The 16,942-nt window shown below is 41.3% G+C and overlaps 1 protein-coding gene across 2 annotated transcripts in view; it reads right to left on the bottom strand.

Annotated features, from left to right (window-relative positions):
• The window catches only part of enpp2 (ectonucleotide pyrophosphatase/phosphodiesterase 2), a 28,008-nt gene extending 13,185 nt beyond the window's left edge, over positions 1-14,823 (bottom strand). For both annotated transcript variants that reach the window (XM_063878066.1, XM_063878076.1), the window contains exons 1-10: positions 14,720-14,823; positions 13,182-13,287; positions 9,134-9,289; positions 8,103-8,228; positions 6,954-7,014; positions 6,706-6,803; positions 6,466-6,545; positions 5,128-5,247; positions 3,500-3,555; positions 643-708 (exon numbers count right to left, since the gene is read on the bottom strand). In XM_063878066.1, the coding sequence (XP_063734136.1) occupies positions 643-708; positions 3,500-3,555; positions 5,128-5,247; positions 6,466-6,545; positions 6,706-6,803; positions 6,954-7,014; positions 8,103-8,228; positions 9,134-9,289; positions 13,182-13,287; positions 14,720-14,737 (887 nt within the window). In that variant the 5' untranslated portion in view covers positions 14,738-14,823. The remainder of the gene's footprint in view (positions 1-642; positions 709-3,499; positions 3,556-5,127; positions 5,248-6,465; positions 6,546-6,705; positions 6,804-6,953; positions 7,015-8,102; positions 8,229-9,133; positions 9,290-13,181; positions 13,288-14,719) is intronic.
• Positions 14,824-16,942: the final 2,119 nt, after the last annotated feature.

Here is a 16,942-nt window from a genome sequence, read left to right as displayed (position 1 = left end):
TAGTTATATATTGAAATAAACATTAAACGATGAGAGGTTGGAGCTCCATGATCCACTTCAGACTTTGAGTTGTAAGACCTTTCCCCATTTAAATCACTGTGTAAAGCTTCAAGAGGAACGTATCCAATATTTAAAAAAAACAGAAAAACATATGATACACATTTGATTATAAGTAATATAAGAATTGTTATCCCCCAAGTTATCATATTATGATTTATCAGATTGATGTGGTGATCCTGAGGAGGGGCACAGGTTAGGAACCACAGGAAGAAGTTGCTGACTGTATAAAGATGTTAAAACAGCAATCTAAATCTGATACAACTATGAATGATATGCACAAACTATAACTCATACACTAACTATCTTATAATGTCACATTTTACTACAGAACAGGTACAAGTTTAGGTTCATACTTTAAATGCCTTGCTGCTATACTTGATATTGTATTATATTGAAACAGGGAGCGAGAGGGGACGACACACTCATCCATTCTGAACATCCCGCTGTTGTACTTGATTTCATAACATGATTTCAAACAGCTGCTGGGATATGGTGAACTTGTTGTTCTCATACTCTTCCTTCACTGTGGCTACAAGGGAAACTAGGGTGTGAGGCAGATAAACAGTGAGAAAGGGACTTCACCTCTCGCCTTCAGGGAGGTGGAGCCACTGCAGCATGGTCAGAATCCGCCTCTCCAACGGGATGGACCTGAAACACAGGGCAGGGTCATTTGAAGAAATCCATAGCAGCAAGGGACAAAACTGCCACAGATCTTTAACATCCGAACTGTTCCTGCTCCTCAAAAAGAGCTCAAGAGCATAAAGGCTGAGGGTTGTAGAGTAGAGCCCTCTCACTGTTTAAAGTGTCTCAAAGTCAAAGGCTGGCTGTGTTGTGAAAAGGCCACCAGCCCAGTGGCTGTCACACAGGCCACCGCTGTCAGACATCAAGCCCAGGATGGAGGACTTTTTGTATGAATCAGTGGGGGGCAGCATGGAGAAATAAGAGGTTGGGTTACACTGACAGAAGCTCTCCTCGATCTTGTACTTGAGTAAAAGTAGAAGTACCAGAGTGTAGGAATATTCTGTTACAGTAAAAGTGTCACGATTTGTCTGTTTGTCTGGGTTTAATTTTGAAGAGTGTGCACTCCCCTACTTAATTCCGGTTCTACTTCCTGTCTCTGTGTTCCCCTCTTGTTTGATTACCTGATTGTCTTGACCTAGTGCTCCTCTGCTTTTCCTCCCTCCCCACCTGTGTCTTGTCTTTGTGATCACTGTTGTTGTATTTAAGTTCTGTTTGCCCCTCACTTGTTGTTAGATCCTCGGTTGATTTTGGATGTGTTATCCAGGAAGAGAGTTCCTTTGCTCTTCGTAACAAAAAGTCACGCATTCAAAATGTTACTCAAGTAAATGTACAAAAGTGTAAGCACCAAAATGTACTCAAAGTAGCGACAGTAAAAGTAGTCATTGTTTGATTGGACCATTTCAGAATAATATCTCTGATATGTTTTATAATGATTGATCATTAAAGTGTTCTCAGAGCTGGTAAAGGTGCAGCTAGTTTGAATGGCTTTGTATACTGCAGGGTAGCTGCTGGATTTACTGCAGGTGAACTAAAGTCTGATTTAAGGGAGATTATATTTACCATCATTAATCCAGATCTGTAAAGTAACTACAGGTATTACATAACTATGGTGGAGTCAAAGTACATGATTAATATCAATAATATTTGCACTGTATGTGCACAAGACTTTTGCTGCTCTGCTACAATCACATTTACATTTATATATATTTAATCTTCATACATATTTGTAGTTTTCACCTGTTAAAATTCAGACTTTAACTTGTGTCTTTTTTGTTATTTTTGATTCATACTATTACTACATTCTTATATTATCTTACATTTTAATTATTTGATTTTAATTTCTTATTATCCCATCTGTACTATCTGTGTTTCTGCCTTAATCTGTTGCTGCTATTTCCCTACAGGGATAAATATAGGTCCATATTATCTTATCTTATCTTATCTTATAGGTCTCCTATTATGCTATAATTGAACAATATATTGTAGAGCCATATCTATCCAAACATGTCTCTGAAGTGTTTTGCTCAAAATACCAAACAGATCCCCCATTGTAGCATGCCTCACCCCCCTCTATCTCAGCCCTGTTCCTGAAGTGCTGATTCTGTGACTGTAGCTTTAAATGAACTAGCTGCTGCTGGCCACGCCCCTTTGGAGCTGCTGCTGGCCACGCCCTTTTGGAGCTGCTGCTGGCCACGCCTCTTTGGAGCGTCATGATCTCTCCTCTGAAGAGAGTTTTCTACCGGGAGAAACTCAGCTAAACGCTGCCGTGATTAAACGCCATATTATGTTCCAAACCACATCCAGCATTATCTCTGAAACACTTCTCAGAGTTTACCACTAGAACAGAGACATTATATGTATTATATAAACAACAACTCTAAGTCCCTCCTGCAGACATCCTGCTGAACACACAGACACACACACAGAGGTGCTGCAGAGGGGATTCAGCTCACTGACTGTATATGGGGGACGATATGTTGGGACGTGTCACATGGGGGGATGTTGCCAGGAGTTCAATTTAAAGCCAGCCCACATTTCGGTTATGATCTCATATCGGCAGCAAATCTGGATCAGTTCGTTTGTACCCCCGTTTTTAAAGGGGTAAAAAAAAGAAATACTCAAGTAAAGTACTAGTACCTCAAAATTGTATTCAAGTGCACTACTTGAGTACATGTACTTAGTTACTTTAATGCTTCTATCTCTGCTCTTCCTGTGATAAGGGGGACCTCCCAGAAAGCTGAACCCAGCACAGACCTTCAACCAGTCAGCAAAAATTCCCTGCTCCCTATCACCATGCCAGTCCCCCTGTGGCAATGTACTGTGCTGTTCAAAGGCTTCCTGTCTCTGCCTCTCGGTACTCTGCACCGTCCCTTCTCCTTCTCCTCTCCTCCCTTTCTTCTCCACCCCACCTCTGTCAGTGCCAAGTGTAAGGAAAGCAGTAAACCACACTGTGGCCCCCATGCTTCCATAGAGTGGCAAGTCTATGACCCTGGTTCACAGAGGAGTCGTTCACGGTGTAAACAGACCCATTTGCACAAATTACTGTAAAAACAGGCCTCTGCTGAGATGTGCCTAATACCTAATATTAAAACATTTTAATTGAAATAATTAAATATCAACAAACAGTGCAGTCAGTTTTAAAAACCACCCACATTAGACTCCCTGTAAGTGCTGTTTACAATCCCTGACTCATTTGAACAAATATAAAAATGCCAAAGACAACTTTTCAAGTAAAGCAAAAACAGGCTGTCACTGCAGAGTATCCACTCCGCAGTGATACTGAATGAAGTATTAAAAAGATTAAATTGCACTACAAAACTAATGGAAAGAAAGGAAGACATTTATTTACATCTTTTTGGACATCCAAGTATGGGAAGTTTATTCAGAAAGAAGATGTGTGACTGAAATTTATACTCACACAGGCCAGAAGAAGGTGGCAGCCTTTACTCCCTGTTTGAGCGCGGTGATCCAGATCTGTGAGAGAAACAGGGCAGTATCATTGTTGTATCGCTCTGTTAGAAGGAGACTGCTGGAAAACCAAGGTCATGTAGAGTAGCTATAGAACACCAAGAAGGATATCTCTCTGTGAGTGGGAGTAATGACCTTGCATAAAAATAAATTAGTCTCAAAAAGGGAAGCGATGCGGTATGCCAGATTGTAGCTCAAAGCTAGTTTCCATCCATCCATGAACTTGGTGTTCCTCAAACATTTGGAAAGGCACTTGCAAAGACTGGCTCTATATTCTATTCTCTTGGTCCAATTTGTCAAACATCAAATGAAATCATGCTAGTTCCAGATGACTTAATGTCAACGCTGGTGGACCAATTCCAAACCTCAGTCAGCCAGATGGCCAATTTCTCAGTCCCAGATAAAAGTGAAATCATGTGTGCACATCTTATTGTTTGTACTAGACTAAATTGAAGACCCAGAAACCACTTTTTAAAAGCTGAAATAGAGTTGAAAGTGAGGGCAGTCAACAAAAAATTGTCCACAGTCCCATCTTTTGAACAGACACACCCCTCCACCAGCTTCAGATCAAGATGTGCTCTGTACCTGTGCAACTATCGCCCAGTGTACAACCCTCCACAGGAGCTATGCTGTCCCCTTTAGGTCTTAGGAGCTTAGGTTCAGTACCTTCAGGCAGATTTGGCAGACTGCTTTTTCCCCTCTCTGGGACATGCCTGCAGCTTGCACACGATAATGTTCTAGTCCTTGTTTGGGAATTGCAAACGAGGGTTCCTTAAATAACCACACATCCTGGATGTTGTTGGTGGCACAGGAGATCCAAAAAATCTGCCATGCCAGCAGTCCTGAAGTATAAAATAGTGTCAGGCAGTAAGATCCACATCCTCTGGTGCTAAAGGGAAAGCAGTGTGTGGTGAGCCAATGTCCCAGCTCTCCTCAGCAGCACTATAGATATTTCCAACCTGCTTCCATGCCCGTCCAAATGCCAACTGGTTTTCTGCGCCTGTCAGCTTCTCCATTGTCAGAGCAGCTTTCTCTCCTGAGCTGAGCTGAGGACTGCGCTGTTTTGCTCCTAAGAGGTGCATTTCAACACTGAAATGCATTGCATGGGTACTCATATCGCCCAGACTGGGGTGACTGTACCATCTCTCCAGGTTAAATAAGAAAGAGCTTCTGGCATCTGTTTTTCAAGATCTATGTCATATTATTTTGCAGGAAAGATTTTAACTCTGTCTTCTTCATCTGCAGCTGTTGACCAGCAGAGGGATTCTCTCTGTAAACCCTGTTCCAAGTATTAAATTCTGGCTTCTATTTCCTCAACTGCTGCGACATAGACTGAGATGGCAAAATTACTCAGCAAACAGTCAAAAAATCGTAACTGTCCATGCACATAGGGGTCAAGGAATGTACAGGTGAACCCGATTAGCACGAACACAAAATCCTTCAAACTCCACCTTCACCACCACCTCTCAAGCTCACTGAAAACAGAGAGAGGGGAGAGGAGATGAAGGTAAAAGAAAATAAGTAAGAATACAAGGAGAGGATAAGAGAGGAAGAGAGAGGAGGAGAGGCAGTACTCACTGGCTGTCCTCCCCACCAGCGATGGTTGAGTTTCTCTCGGCTCCTCAGGGTGAAGGTGGCATCAAAAACAGGGTCATGCATGGAGTTACCAATGATACCATGAGACTCTGGGTAGAGACCCTGAAAACCAAGAAAACTGACATTAGGATTACGCCAATATACTATACGTCACTGGTCTTCTTTTCACTGTTGCTGTCCCAATGCTACACTGAAAAAAAATGGACTCAAATTTCATATGACTGTCTTAGGTTAGTCGAAAGCAATACTTTTAATATATATTTTTTTACTTGATAGTATTGCTTTCAACTAACCTAATACAGTTATGTGAAACTTGTTGTTATTAGTTGTCACAATACATTTAATTAAAGTCAACGTTTCAGTTTTTTCAGTGTAGTAATGGACCTTTCCAGTGACAGCGAACACACGGTTCCGTTGCGTTGACGCTTGCCAGTGGGCGTGTCTGGCGTTTAGGGTTAACGCTGTCAGTACCTGATCCGTTCCCCCCCGGCTGCACATGCGCATAATGACGTAGGCGGAAACTCAACGTTTTCCTGCCCGATTTGTACCACGCATGTCTACATTTTACGGTACTTGACGGCAGCCAGTTAGTTTACCTAACCGGAAACAGCTGGTAGTTCACAGAAACTGTCTGTATATAGAGTTTATTTCTTGATATTGGCGATCGGAAACAGTTTGTTATTTTCGCGCATTTGCAGCCGGAGGGGGGGGGGGGACGGATCGGGCACTGACAAACGCAACCAAAAAAACAATCACATTAATCTCCCGCCCCGGACACACGCGGTTTGATTGTCTAGCGCTTGTACTGGCATTTTTGCATACACGGGATTTGATTGGCTGGCGCTTCCGTCGATGCTTGAAAAGTTGAACTTTTCTCAACTTTCACCGCGAGCGGAGCAACGGAACCACAATGCAGCGTCAAGCGTCAACGCAACAGAACCGTGTGGACGAGTCGTTAAATACAGAATCCATTAGCATATGTTTAGCTTCAGTTACTTTGAACCTTATGTGAATGTTAGCACGTCGCACCTGCTTATTATATAGCATAAGATTACAGTTAATGATGTAACTGTACAGATTGTTACAGCTACTATCAAATGCTTGCCATAAAAAAGCACTACTTAAATGTCAACATTACATCATACTTACAGCATACTCAGTAAAACATGCTAGCTAATTCGGCTAAAGCCACAATTAGTTAGCCTCAGCTGTACTTTGAGCTAGATGCTAATGTTAGCAGAACATTTGATGATAGCCTACAGCTGAGGTTAACATCTGGGAAAAAAATTGGACTACTTAACTATTGATGACAGCACTTACGGTAGCAAGAGAGTAGAGGTTGGGGAAGGTCTTTGACGGGTAAACAGGCCTCATGTATGGAGCATGGGTTCCACATGTTCCTGAAAAGGAAAGCCTTACATTACCATATATACACCTATGGATATCACCAAATCAGTTATCTGTGAATGTTCTTGGCTTCATAAATCACCACATCAACAGAATCCCCCCCGCCAATGACAAAACCTAGAAATCTTCTCATAGTCCCCCTGCAGGTCTTACTCAGTTTCTCGATGTTGGGTATGACAGTGTTTCCTCTCTTCACAAAAGAAGCTCTAAATCCGTCCACAGACAGCATGATGAGCGGCGGCCGCCCGAACCTGCACACACATATCAGAAGAAGAACAAAAATGATGTTTTGTAAAGACAAACATGGTTAGTGTACTTCCATTCCCAGCAAACGAAATATGAAACAGTGTTTATATGAACTATGATTGAACCCTTTAACCCCCCTGAAGATGTGAGCATACCCAGCTGGACATTCAGGTGTCTTGATCTCCTCACACTCGTCCTGCAGCCACGAAGAGTCTCCTGGAAGAACAGGAAGAACACAGAGAGAAAGTGATGCGACAACAACACAAGTGACGGAATGACTGGCTAAACAGTGTTTCTGTATTATAGAAAGGTTATTTGAATAAGACTTTATCAGAAAAGCCTCCAAACCTAAGGCAGAATATCTACTATGATTCACTTATACCCTAAACTTACTTTAACTGTAGTGTAGAACACAAAGCTGTGTCTGAACAGCCTGACAGAAGAGACACAGAGAGTACTCTTCCTCACAGCACAATGCAATGTGTCTGAATTCTACTGAAATTCTTAGTCAAATGTCTTTTTGAAAGTAGCTGACCTTTTTAATAATAATGTCCATGCGCTGTTGTAAAACAGGTTACACATTCTCCAGGAGAAATCTAACAGGCAAGTTCCTCTAAAGTCTACCCAGCTAGATAAAGGTTAGCAACAGGTAAACATACAGTATCTAACATATGACTGCAGACTGGAATTATCAGAGCCCTTTGTCTTGTTGAACTTCCCCATCAACAGTTTGCTCAGTGAGGTGCAAGCAGCTCTGGAAAGTAACCAAGTACATACTCAAGGAATGTACTTAAGTATAATTTTGGGGTACTCTCTTTTTTTCTCCATTTTCTGCTACTTTTTAATTCTATTCCATTCCATTACTTTTACTGCACTACACTTATTTGACACTTATAGTTACATTTTACTAAAACACACGTGTTGATATGATACTGTACATATTTACTACAAATATACTATCCAAAACTTGCTCCATATTGATATTGAAGAACAACATTAAACAAGTCCTGTTTGTACTTTCTAATGATAAATACAGAATAATATAATATTCTTTAATAATAAAACACTTTATTTTCATGATAATACTTCTGTACTTTTACCTAAGTACCATGGGGAACTCAGGACTTACTTGTAATGGACTATGTTTAGACTGTGGTATTAGTATTTTAACTAAGAGGAGGAGTTCTTTTTCAACCACTGGGTGCAAGACATACAGTCACCCTTCTGTACAAATTCAGATTGCCTTTATTTGCCCCAAATTAAATGTACTTTAATTAGTGTTTAGGACAGGTAAAGTGGCAGACCTTTACAGAGCTTCCTGTAGTTGGTACAACAGTCTCCTCGGGCCAGACAGTCCTCAGAGCAGTGGCAGGCGTGTTGCTCATTCCGAGTCTCCCCACATCGATCCTTACTGCACTCATAACCCCCCTCTGTGTACAGGAGCATAGATGTTCACAGAAAAACTAGCAGGGAATTTCAACAGTAGCTCCAAAAACGTTGATATACACAATGAATCTGATACATTACAGTTGAAACCACAGAGAAATGAAAGATGATATATTAATGAAGCAGTGGTTTGGCTGCGTTCATTCAGATGAACACTCAGCAGTTTGGGATGAACATTGACAATATCGCATATATTCTGGCCAAAGTCTCAAGATGAGAATAGCAGATGAGAGTGGTAGCTCAAAGGCTCTGGGTAGTGAACCCGATATATCATCAGGTTTAGACCCAGGGAGGATTACAGTAGCAAGGCCGTGGTAAGCTTAAGACCACCAGGCTGCAGGAGAGAATTTAAAGTCAAACCACCAACACTGAAGTAGAGGGAGGGTGACAGAGAGAAAGCTACACATTAACAGTGAGAATTAGAAACAAACTACAGCTTACATCACAGGTAAGAAAGCTGTTCAAACTGAATTGTACATATGGAACACCAGGCTTAAAATCATACCTCAGATGTGATTTCTTGGCTCTGATCTTAGAGCAAAGGTCTTATTTAAAGGCTTTGCAAAATAATTTAGGAGTTGCCTGGAGATTTCAAATTGAAACTTATTAAAACAAAAATTCCTTTACTGAAAACTTGATAAAATCAGTCTTTTGTAAACATTAAATGCCATTATATTATATAAAATGCACTTTATATGAAATTAAACTGTAATCCAGTTGCAGCGCTCATTCAAGAAAGCTCCCAGCTCAGGGCTAAATGTCTCAAAAGCAGCCAGCAAACTGCAGAGTGGGTTATGACTGAAGATGTATTAGACCTAAAAGATGCAGGTAAGTTTCAGTCATAATACTTAAGTCAAAGCTACACAGAAGGAGAGAGCAGAATGAGTACCTGTCCGGAGGCACAGCTGGTCAAAGTCCCAGCAGCAGCTGTTGTAGGTCTTGCACAGGTTGTCACAGCGGCAGCTGGGGGGGTCCAGCTCCAGCAGCTCGAAGCACCTGTTCCTGCAGGAGCCGGAGGACGCCACGTACTGAGGTGCCGAGCGAGCTGCAGAGAAACACAGTCAGCGTTATCTCCAAACACTGCTGGAACTCTTTTAACATCAATATGAAGAAACGATTCTTAGCATCATCCAAAAACAGATGCTTAAAATATTAAAACAATTTAAATCCCTCAGATTTGTTGTTCATGTGCAATGTTAATAAATACCTGGTAACTCAGCAGAGTATACAGTTAATAGATTTTGACAGTAAAATGCTTTTTGAGGCAACCAACCAACCAATGATTAAATCTGAGGATAATTCTGCTATTTGTATGATGTGTGATGAATAATTCTAAATGGTTTTGACTTGTCATGGTCATACAAGGCTTCCTGAAACAGTGTAATGCAGCTGATTCAAGGTGAATTGATACTCTATTGAACAAGTGTCATGTTCATTTACCTATTACTTATATGAGGATATGATGATACAATTGAATGTGATTATCATAAAATAACTCTCAGAATACTTTAGTTTAAAGCGGGCAACTGTGGCTGCGAGGAAGTGCGGCCGTCTTTCAACCAGAAGGCTGTGGGTTTGATCCCAATCAACATGTCGATGTATCCTTGGGCAAAATACTTAACCCCGATTTGCTCCCAATGGCATGGCCATCGGTGTGTGAGAGTGTATGAAAGTTAGTTTCTTAGAGCAGTTGATCCATTTTAGAATGAAATATAATAAAAGATAGAACAAAAATGTTTAAAAACACAAGAAGTTAAAGTAAAATGTCTAATAAAAGATCAAACTAAATAAAATAGAATATGTTTTGTAATACAAACCTAAGATGTTTTAGTTCAAATGTGCACATCACACTGGAATACATAACATTTATATTCAATTATAGACAGTGGTGTATACGATGTAATAAAAGGATTATGATGTCATTACTAAATTAATTTCTTCCTAGCGCTGCTCTTAAAAGGAGAAGCTGCATAGATTCCAGTGAACAGGTTCTCTTTATACTGTAATTGTATTGTTTTTATTATTAATTCACTTGTCACAAACTTTGTGTTTGAATATCAACTGGCAAGAATGTACCCCCTCATATCCTGTTTTATTCATCAGTGTGTTGTATGACTCTGAAAGACTTGATTTTGAATGACAGATGTTGGTTTGGCCACCAGTGGTGCCAACAAACTTCAACATCATTCAACTCAACTCCTTTCACATTTCAGAAACATGAGCAGGAACTGGGAGGACATTATGGTACCAATAACATAACACTGTATACTGTCCAAGACATGTATAAATAGCTGCACTGTTCAAATGTCATTAAAGTCAACTAAATATATTAACCTGTACTGACCTGCAGTCAAATCATTTCAACATACTACCATGTCAAAAACAACAATATCAAACTAACAATTCACATTGCAGTCACAAAAGACTGTTAGCAATGTGCCAAACTCAACAGTTACTGAACTTGAAATGCTCTCCGGGGACCAATCTGTGTAATTCTATCGCACAATAATGCTCTCTTTCCAAAAAGGTCCCACAGGACGGCGGAACCCGACCCACAGTGTGAACCCCCGGGCTAAACTGAAGACATCCTGGAGATCTGAGCGTGAGACACACTCAGCGTATGGCTACATTTCTAACAACATGCTCCTTGTTCACTCACTTTTGAAAAAACAGCCTCAGACGCAGAGAAAACCTGAGGATGCCAAAGGGAGTTTGTGAGTTCCTGTGTGGACATACTTATGTTTTGGGGTGTGCGTGTGTGTGTGTTTTTGCAAAGACACGTGAATGTGCATATGGACTCAATGTGAAGGGACTGAGGTGTTACACTGTGAAGGATTTATCCTGCCCAGCGAGTTGGCATAGCAGTCAGAGGGAAGCAGCATCAGCTCCCTCTCAGCTGTGAGAGTGGGGATTGCAGGTCAAAGGTCAACACTGTATTCTGTCTCAGCCTACTGGACCAAGCCTCCATGAAGTACACCAGGCATTTTTTTGTGACCTAACGGTGGTACTACATTTACTTTGTCAGTCACGTGACATCATTTGGCTCAAAAGACTTTTTCCAATTGACTTTGACTGAAGCCTGCAGCGGTCGGCATGACAATCCATGGCACAGTGGAGCAGACGTCTCTGGTCTCTGAGAGGCTGAGGTAGAAATGAGCCTCACCGCTCTCTCACTGTTGACCCAAGGTAGAGCAACACAAACACTCTGTCTCTCCTCAAAAAAACACATCGGCTGCCCAATCACAGCCTCGCAGGGTCACAGTGATCCGTTGTAACAACCCCCCCCCCCCTACACTGGGAGACACTCCATATAAAAAAAAAATCTAGCAAATAAACAGAGTAGGAGACATTCCTATGGAGCTCTCATCTAATACAAGTTCAGAGACAGCCAGGTGGACATGTGTCTCTGCAGCTGACGTTGGGGTGACTGATTGCACTTGAAGCTCACACAGGGAACAAGGTTACATTTGTTACATTAGAGCTGGTCCAAAACACACTTCACATCTCTGTGCTGAGCCACTCTGGCAAATAAATTAAAGTGTGTGACTTTTCCTCAGCTTTACTGTAGAGTTCTGAGAAGCTTTAACATTAGCTGAAGGCAGCTCTGCAGCAGAGAACACGGTGGGGACGTCGGGCTGAGACTAACAGTTACTGTCATCATTGATGGTTCAATTCAGTGTTTGTTTCAATTCATTCTTTGACACATAAATTGTCAGACAATTGTAGAACATGTCCATCATCATCTATGGAGGTCGGCCTAAAAGTGCTCATTCTGTCCAAACAACAGTCAGAACCTAAAGACATGACAGCCGGAGTGTCTCACTGCCTGCCACATTCAACAAGTATTTTGATGTTAGATTTTTGGAAACTAGAGCAATGATTGATTGATAAATCAAGAAAATGAATTGAAGATCAATATATGATGAAAGTAATCTGTAGGTGCAGCCCTTAAAGGACCCTCAGAGGCAGGAGATAATAAACAGGGTTGCACAAAATTCTGTTTATTATTCAGACTGCTTTTTCTTGAACCTCTCCAGACCTCTGAGATGTTAACAATGTATAAGTCAGTGTTTAGGTCACCCCCCCCACAGCTCCACACTGATAATGTACTGTACTGATATCAAACCAACTAAAAACTCTGATTCCCAGGGTCCCACTGGATTTGATAGTTTGCTGATTCTTCAGGAAATGTTTCTGTTTCTTACTATCCACCAGGAGGTCAGCAGTACAGGAAAGATACAGAAACCCCCCCTGAAGGTGGGAGGGACTCAGGCAGTTCAAACATGTTCTCTAAATCAGCAGCAGAGGTGGGAGAAGTACTCAGATCTTGTACTTGAGTAAAGGTAGAAGTACTCAGATCTTGTACTTGAGTAAAAGTAGAAGTATTCAGATCTTGTATTTGAGTAAAAGTAGAAGCACTCAGGTCTTGTACTTGAGTAACAGTAGAAGTACTAGGTCGTCTTAGTAAGTAAGTACAATGTGAATACTCTGTCACAGTAAAAGTCCTGCATTCTAAATGTTCCTCCAGTGAAAGTAGAAAGTACTCTCATCTAAATGTACTTAAAGTAGCGACAGTAAAAGTAGTCATTGTTTGATTGGTCCATTTCAGAATAATATCTCTGATATGTTTTATAATTATTGATCATTAAAGTGTTCTCAGAGCTGGTAAAGGTGCAGCTAGTTTGAATGGCTTTGTATACTGCAGGGTAGCTGCTGGATTTACTGCAGGTGAACTAAAGTCTGATTTAAGGGCTGATTATATTTACCATCATTAATCCAGATCTGTAAAGAAACTAAAGGGATTAAATACATGTAGAGGAGTAAAAGAACACCATTTACCTCTGAATTGCAGTGGAGTAGAAGCATAAAGTACCTCAAAATTGTACTTGAGTAAATGTACTTAGTTACTTTACACCACTGCATAGCAGCGTACTCACACTCGGTCCTGGCTGAGGTCCCATCCTCTCCTGAACGTTTGGGCCGGTCGTACACAAATCCAGAACCCAGGGGGGAGCCACCGAGGACGGACAGGATCCAAACACACTGAGACACAGAGACACACACACACACACACACACACACACACACACACACACACACACACACACACACACACACACACACACACACACACACAAATTAGAGCAGCTGCAAAGGCAGATGACCAACACAAGATCTCACTCAGGTCAGATGTTTTTCATCATACACGTTTGTGGATGTGTGTGATGAAGGGATATAACATGTGATACCTCTTACTTTACAAAATATGCTTAAACCATTGTGCAATAACACTGATGTGCAATATGTTCCTAGTTTAAAATTCTTATTACTACTGCTGCCTTCTCAGTTTGACAAATGTATACACAGACAGGGATCTGTAAATAACTCTTTACCTCTGCTATCGAGCTTGCATCACATCTTACATGTTACACATTTATTATATAAATACTGCTGCTGCTGCTACTTTCTACCCGAATGTGTACTTGGTAAATTGTAATAACTTTTCATTTGTATTTCAAATATTATGTGCATGCCCTTTATCTAATAGTGGTCTATTTTCTGTCTCTATCTAGCTACTTAGCTGTAATGATGTACATTTCCCCTCTGTGGGACAAATAAAGGAAGTCTGATTCTGAGCATTATGTGTGAGCATCTTCAGTGAAGTCCTGTGCTGCTCATAGGTAAACAGGTTTCATAATACGACTTTTATTTTTTAGTAAGACTATTTTTAATGAGAGCCACCAGTAGTGTTCTCCATATATCTTCTGATGGGTGCTTCCATCACATCTTATAAAATAAACCACCAGTAGGACTATCACTGGTAGTTATGTACCTCAACAACAAATATCTCTGTAGGGAAGGTTTTAATTAGAATAAAAACATTTTTAATTCGTATCCAAAGCCTGTGAGCTCTTTCTGAAATGTTCATATGTAAGGTTAGAATTGTTTCTCTTGTTTGGCTTTCTTTTGGTGTGTTTATTTCATAATGCTGTGCCTACTGAAGGAAATATGAGTCACAGAGAACACAGTCGGCTCCACAATAAACTTCATAAAAATGTGAAAGTTTGTGAAGCATTATGGCTAAAAATGAACACAGCGAAAACACTGAATTATACAGCTCTTCTTTTATTGGATGTGGTCTAACACAGCTCCTGCTGGCTGCGTTTCACGATGACATGTCAACACTGCTGCCGTGTGTAGTTCAAAGTGAATAGGGACCTCCTGCGGCTGAATAACAATCACCTCTGGTCGGTTGACGGATCTAGAATCGATCTGTAAATGCTAAGCAGGAATGATAGAGTGTGTATTCTGAAAGAGCTAAGAAAACCAGGAACATGCCCTTTGCTCACAATGAAAAACACAAGTACCAGAACACACGGGGAAATGCGTAAAAGCGCACGGATTTACGCACAGAAATGTCTCCGTCCAGGAGTGACCTGCAGTAAAAAGGGAAGGTTATGAACTCCTACCGTACCAGTTTGTGAAGCAACATGTTCCTGTGTCTGCTGAGCGGGTCCAGGCTGTGATGCTGACTCCGGCACCGCAGGACCACCGAGGCGCGAGCAGAGGGAGGAGGAAGTGAGAATAGGGGGGAGGTGAGGGGAGGCAGCGGACCCACTTCTTATTGGTGTTGGCCTGGAGGAGGGATTCAGAGATCCAGGGGAAAACATATTAAATGGGGGGCGGCAGTCTGCAGACACAATTTCATCTCGTGTGTGGGGGGCCCCCGTCTGTGTGCGCTTGTTTGTGTGCCACACCAAAGGATTGCAGGTCAACCCAGGATAGGCAAGAGAAATAAACGGTACCAACCTGTGTGCAATTCACACAATCTGCCAACAGCACCGGCTCTTTCATTTATTTGGTTACTTTATTGAAAAACAAACTGCTACTTAGTTTTGTTTTTTTACCATGGTGTACTTACCTGCTATTTGTTTTTAACTAATGGTGTTTTTTAAAAATTATTAATAAAGGGTACAGTAACAAAACAAAAGTTACATAAATAGCATATTAAAGTATTGAGACCTTAAAAAAAAATGAATGCTTGTACATATTAGTGACTATTGAACCGGTTTCAATAGTCACTAATATGTACAAGCATATATTTGTTTTGACCAATTCAGTAATTGCTCTACAATTTTATTATATTCATATTTGATCTGAAATTAATGTATATTAAATGTACTGTTTTTATGGACTGTTACCCTGTGAAGTGTCTTTGAGTTGACAAGGGGCCCCAAGAGGGGACTGGAGGTTATCAAAAACCAGAGCCAGGTTTGTTACTGAGCAGCTTTACACAGACAGGGGTTTGCTTTGGTGTGTATGGTGCGTACAGACACACAGTTAGAGATGAATTTTAAGAAAAGGACCACAAGCCATTCAACAGCACAGAAAGGATCCCACAGCACATAACAAGTTTCTCAAGATCTCAGCATGGAGCTGTACAATGAGATCAGACAGCTGCGGGACAAGAAGCACCACTGGGGGGTGGAGAGGGGTTTGTGCTGCTGGAGATAGAGAGGCTGACGAATCAAAACTTTGGTGTTAGTGGAGCAGAGTCCATCAATCAATGCAAGACTTTCCTCATTTAACGAGGGCGGACATGGAAAAGCAGAGTCCTGAGCGTAACAGGTTAAGGTCTTGGAAGAAGGGTCAGGACGACAGGGAGTACAGGGAGCTGACGCAGGACTTCATACTCTGGTGCCAGAGGAACCACCTCCAGCTCAACGCAGGGAAGAACACACCAGTGAACATCCAGGGAGTGGACATAGAGATTGTGAAATCTTACAAGTACCTGGGTGTTCATCTGAACAATAAACTAGACTGGTCTGACAACTCTGCTGCTATCTACAAGAAGGGACAGAGCAGACTCTTTCTGCTGAGGAGACTGAGGTCTTTTGGGGTGCAGGGGGCACTTTTATGGTGTGGCCTGCTGGGGCTGCAGCATCTCGGCTGCTGACAGGAAACGACTGAACAGACTGATAAGGAAGGCCAGCTCTGTCCTGGGGAGTCCTCCGGACACTGTGGAAGTGCTGGGAGATAGGAGAATGGCAGCCAAGCTGTCCCCCCTGCTGGACAATGTGTCCGACCCCCTCCAGGACACACTGTCCGCTCTGTGCAGCTCCATCAGTGACAGGCTGCTGCACCCGCGTTGTCTCACGGAGAGATACCGCATGTCCTTCCTTCCTGCTGCGGTAAGACTCTATAACCATCATGGCCCCCGGTAGACCCCCCATACATACAACAACAAAAAAAGATACTGACTAGTATCAAAATAACAATTTATGTGCAATATATAAACATAAATATGCCATTATTAATAATTGTGCAACATTTACCTGGCTGCTCTATCTCCTTCAGGATGTGTATTTTGTAAATTGTGTGTTTTTCTTTATCTTAATATATATATTTTTTAAATGCATATTTTCTTTTGTAAAGCTGTCTTTGGCTCTTTTGCTCCTGTAGCAAATTTTAATTTCCCCTCTGTGGGACCAATAAAGGGATTCTGATTCTGATCTATCAGTTTAAATTCATGGAATCAATCTAGTTTAAACCTTGATGAATAAATGTGTCTTTCTTTCATTATTAATGATGACAGTTTGGTAATATATTTTAAACTCAACAGATTATCATTTTAGGAAATGATTGTTGATGGACACCATTTTATCCATGTCGATACATTTCAGCTCTATAATTGTAT

The sequence above is a fragment of the Eleginops maclovinus genome, chromosome 3 (genome assembly GCF_036324505.1).
Source record: "Eleginops maclovinus isolate JMC-PN-2008 ecotype Puerto Natales chromosome 3, JC_Emac_rtc_rv5, whole genome shotgun sequence".
Classification (NCBI taxonomy): domain Eukaryota; kingdom Metazoa; phylum Chordata; class Actinopteri; order Perciformes; family Eleginopidae; genus Eleginops; species Eleginops maclovinus.
The sequence above is the reverse complement of the archived record's forward strand: the minus strand, read 5'-3'. Positions and strand labels throughout refer to the sequence as shown.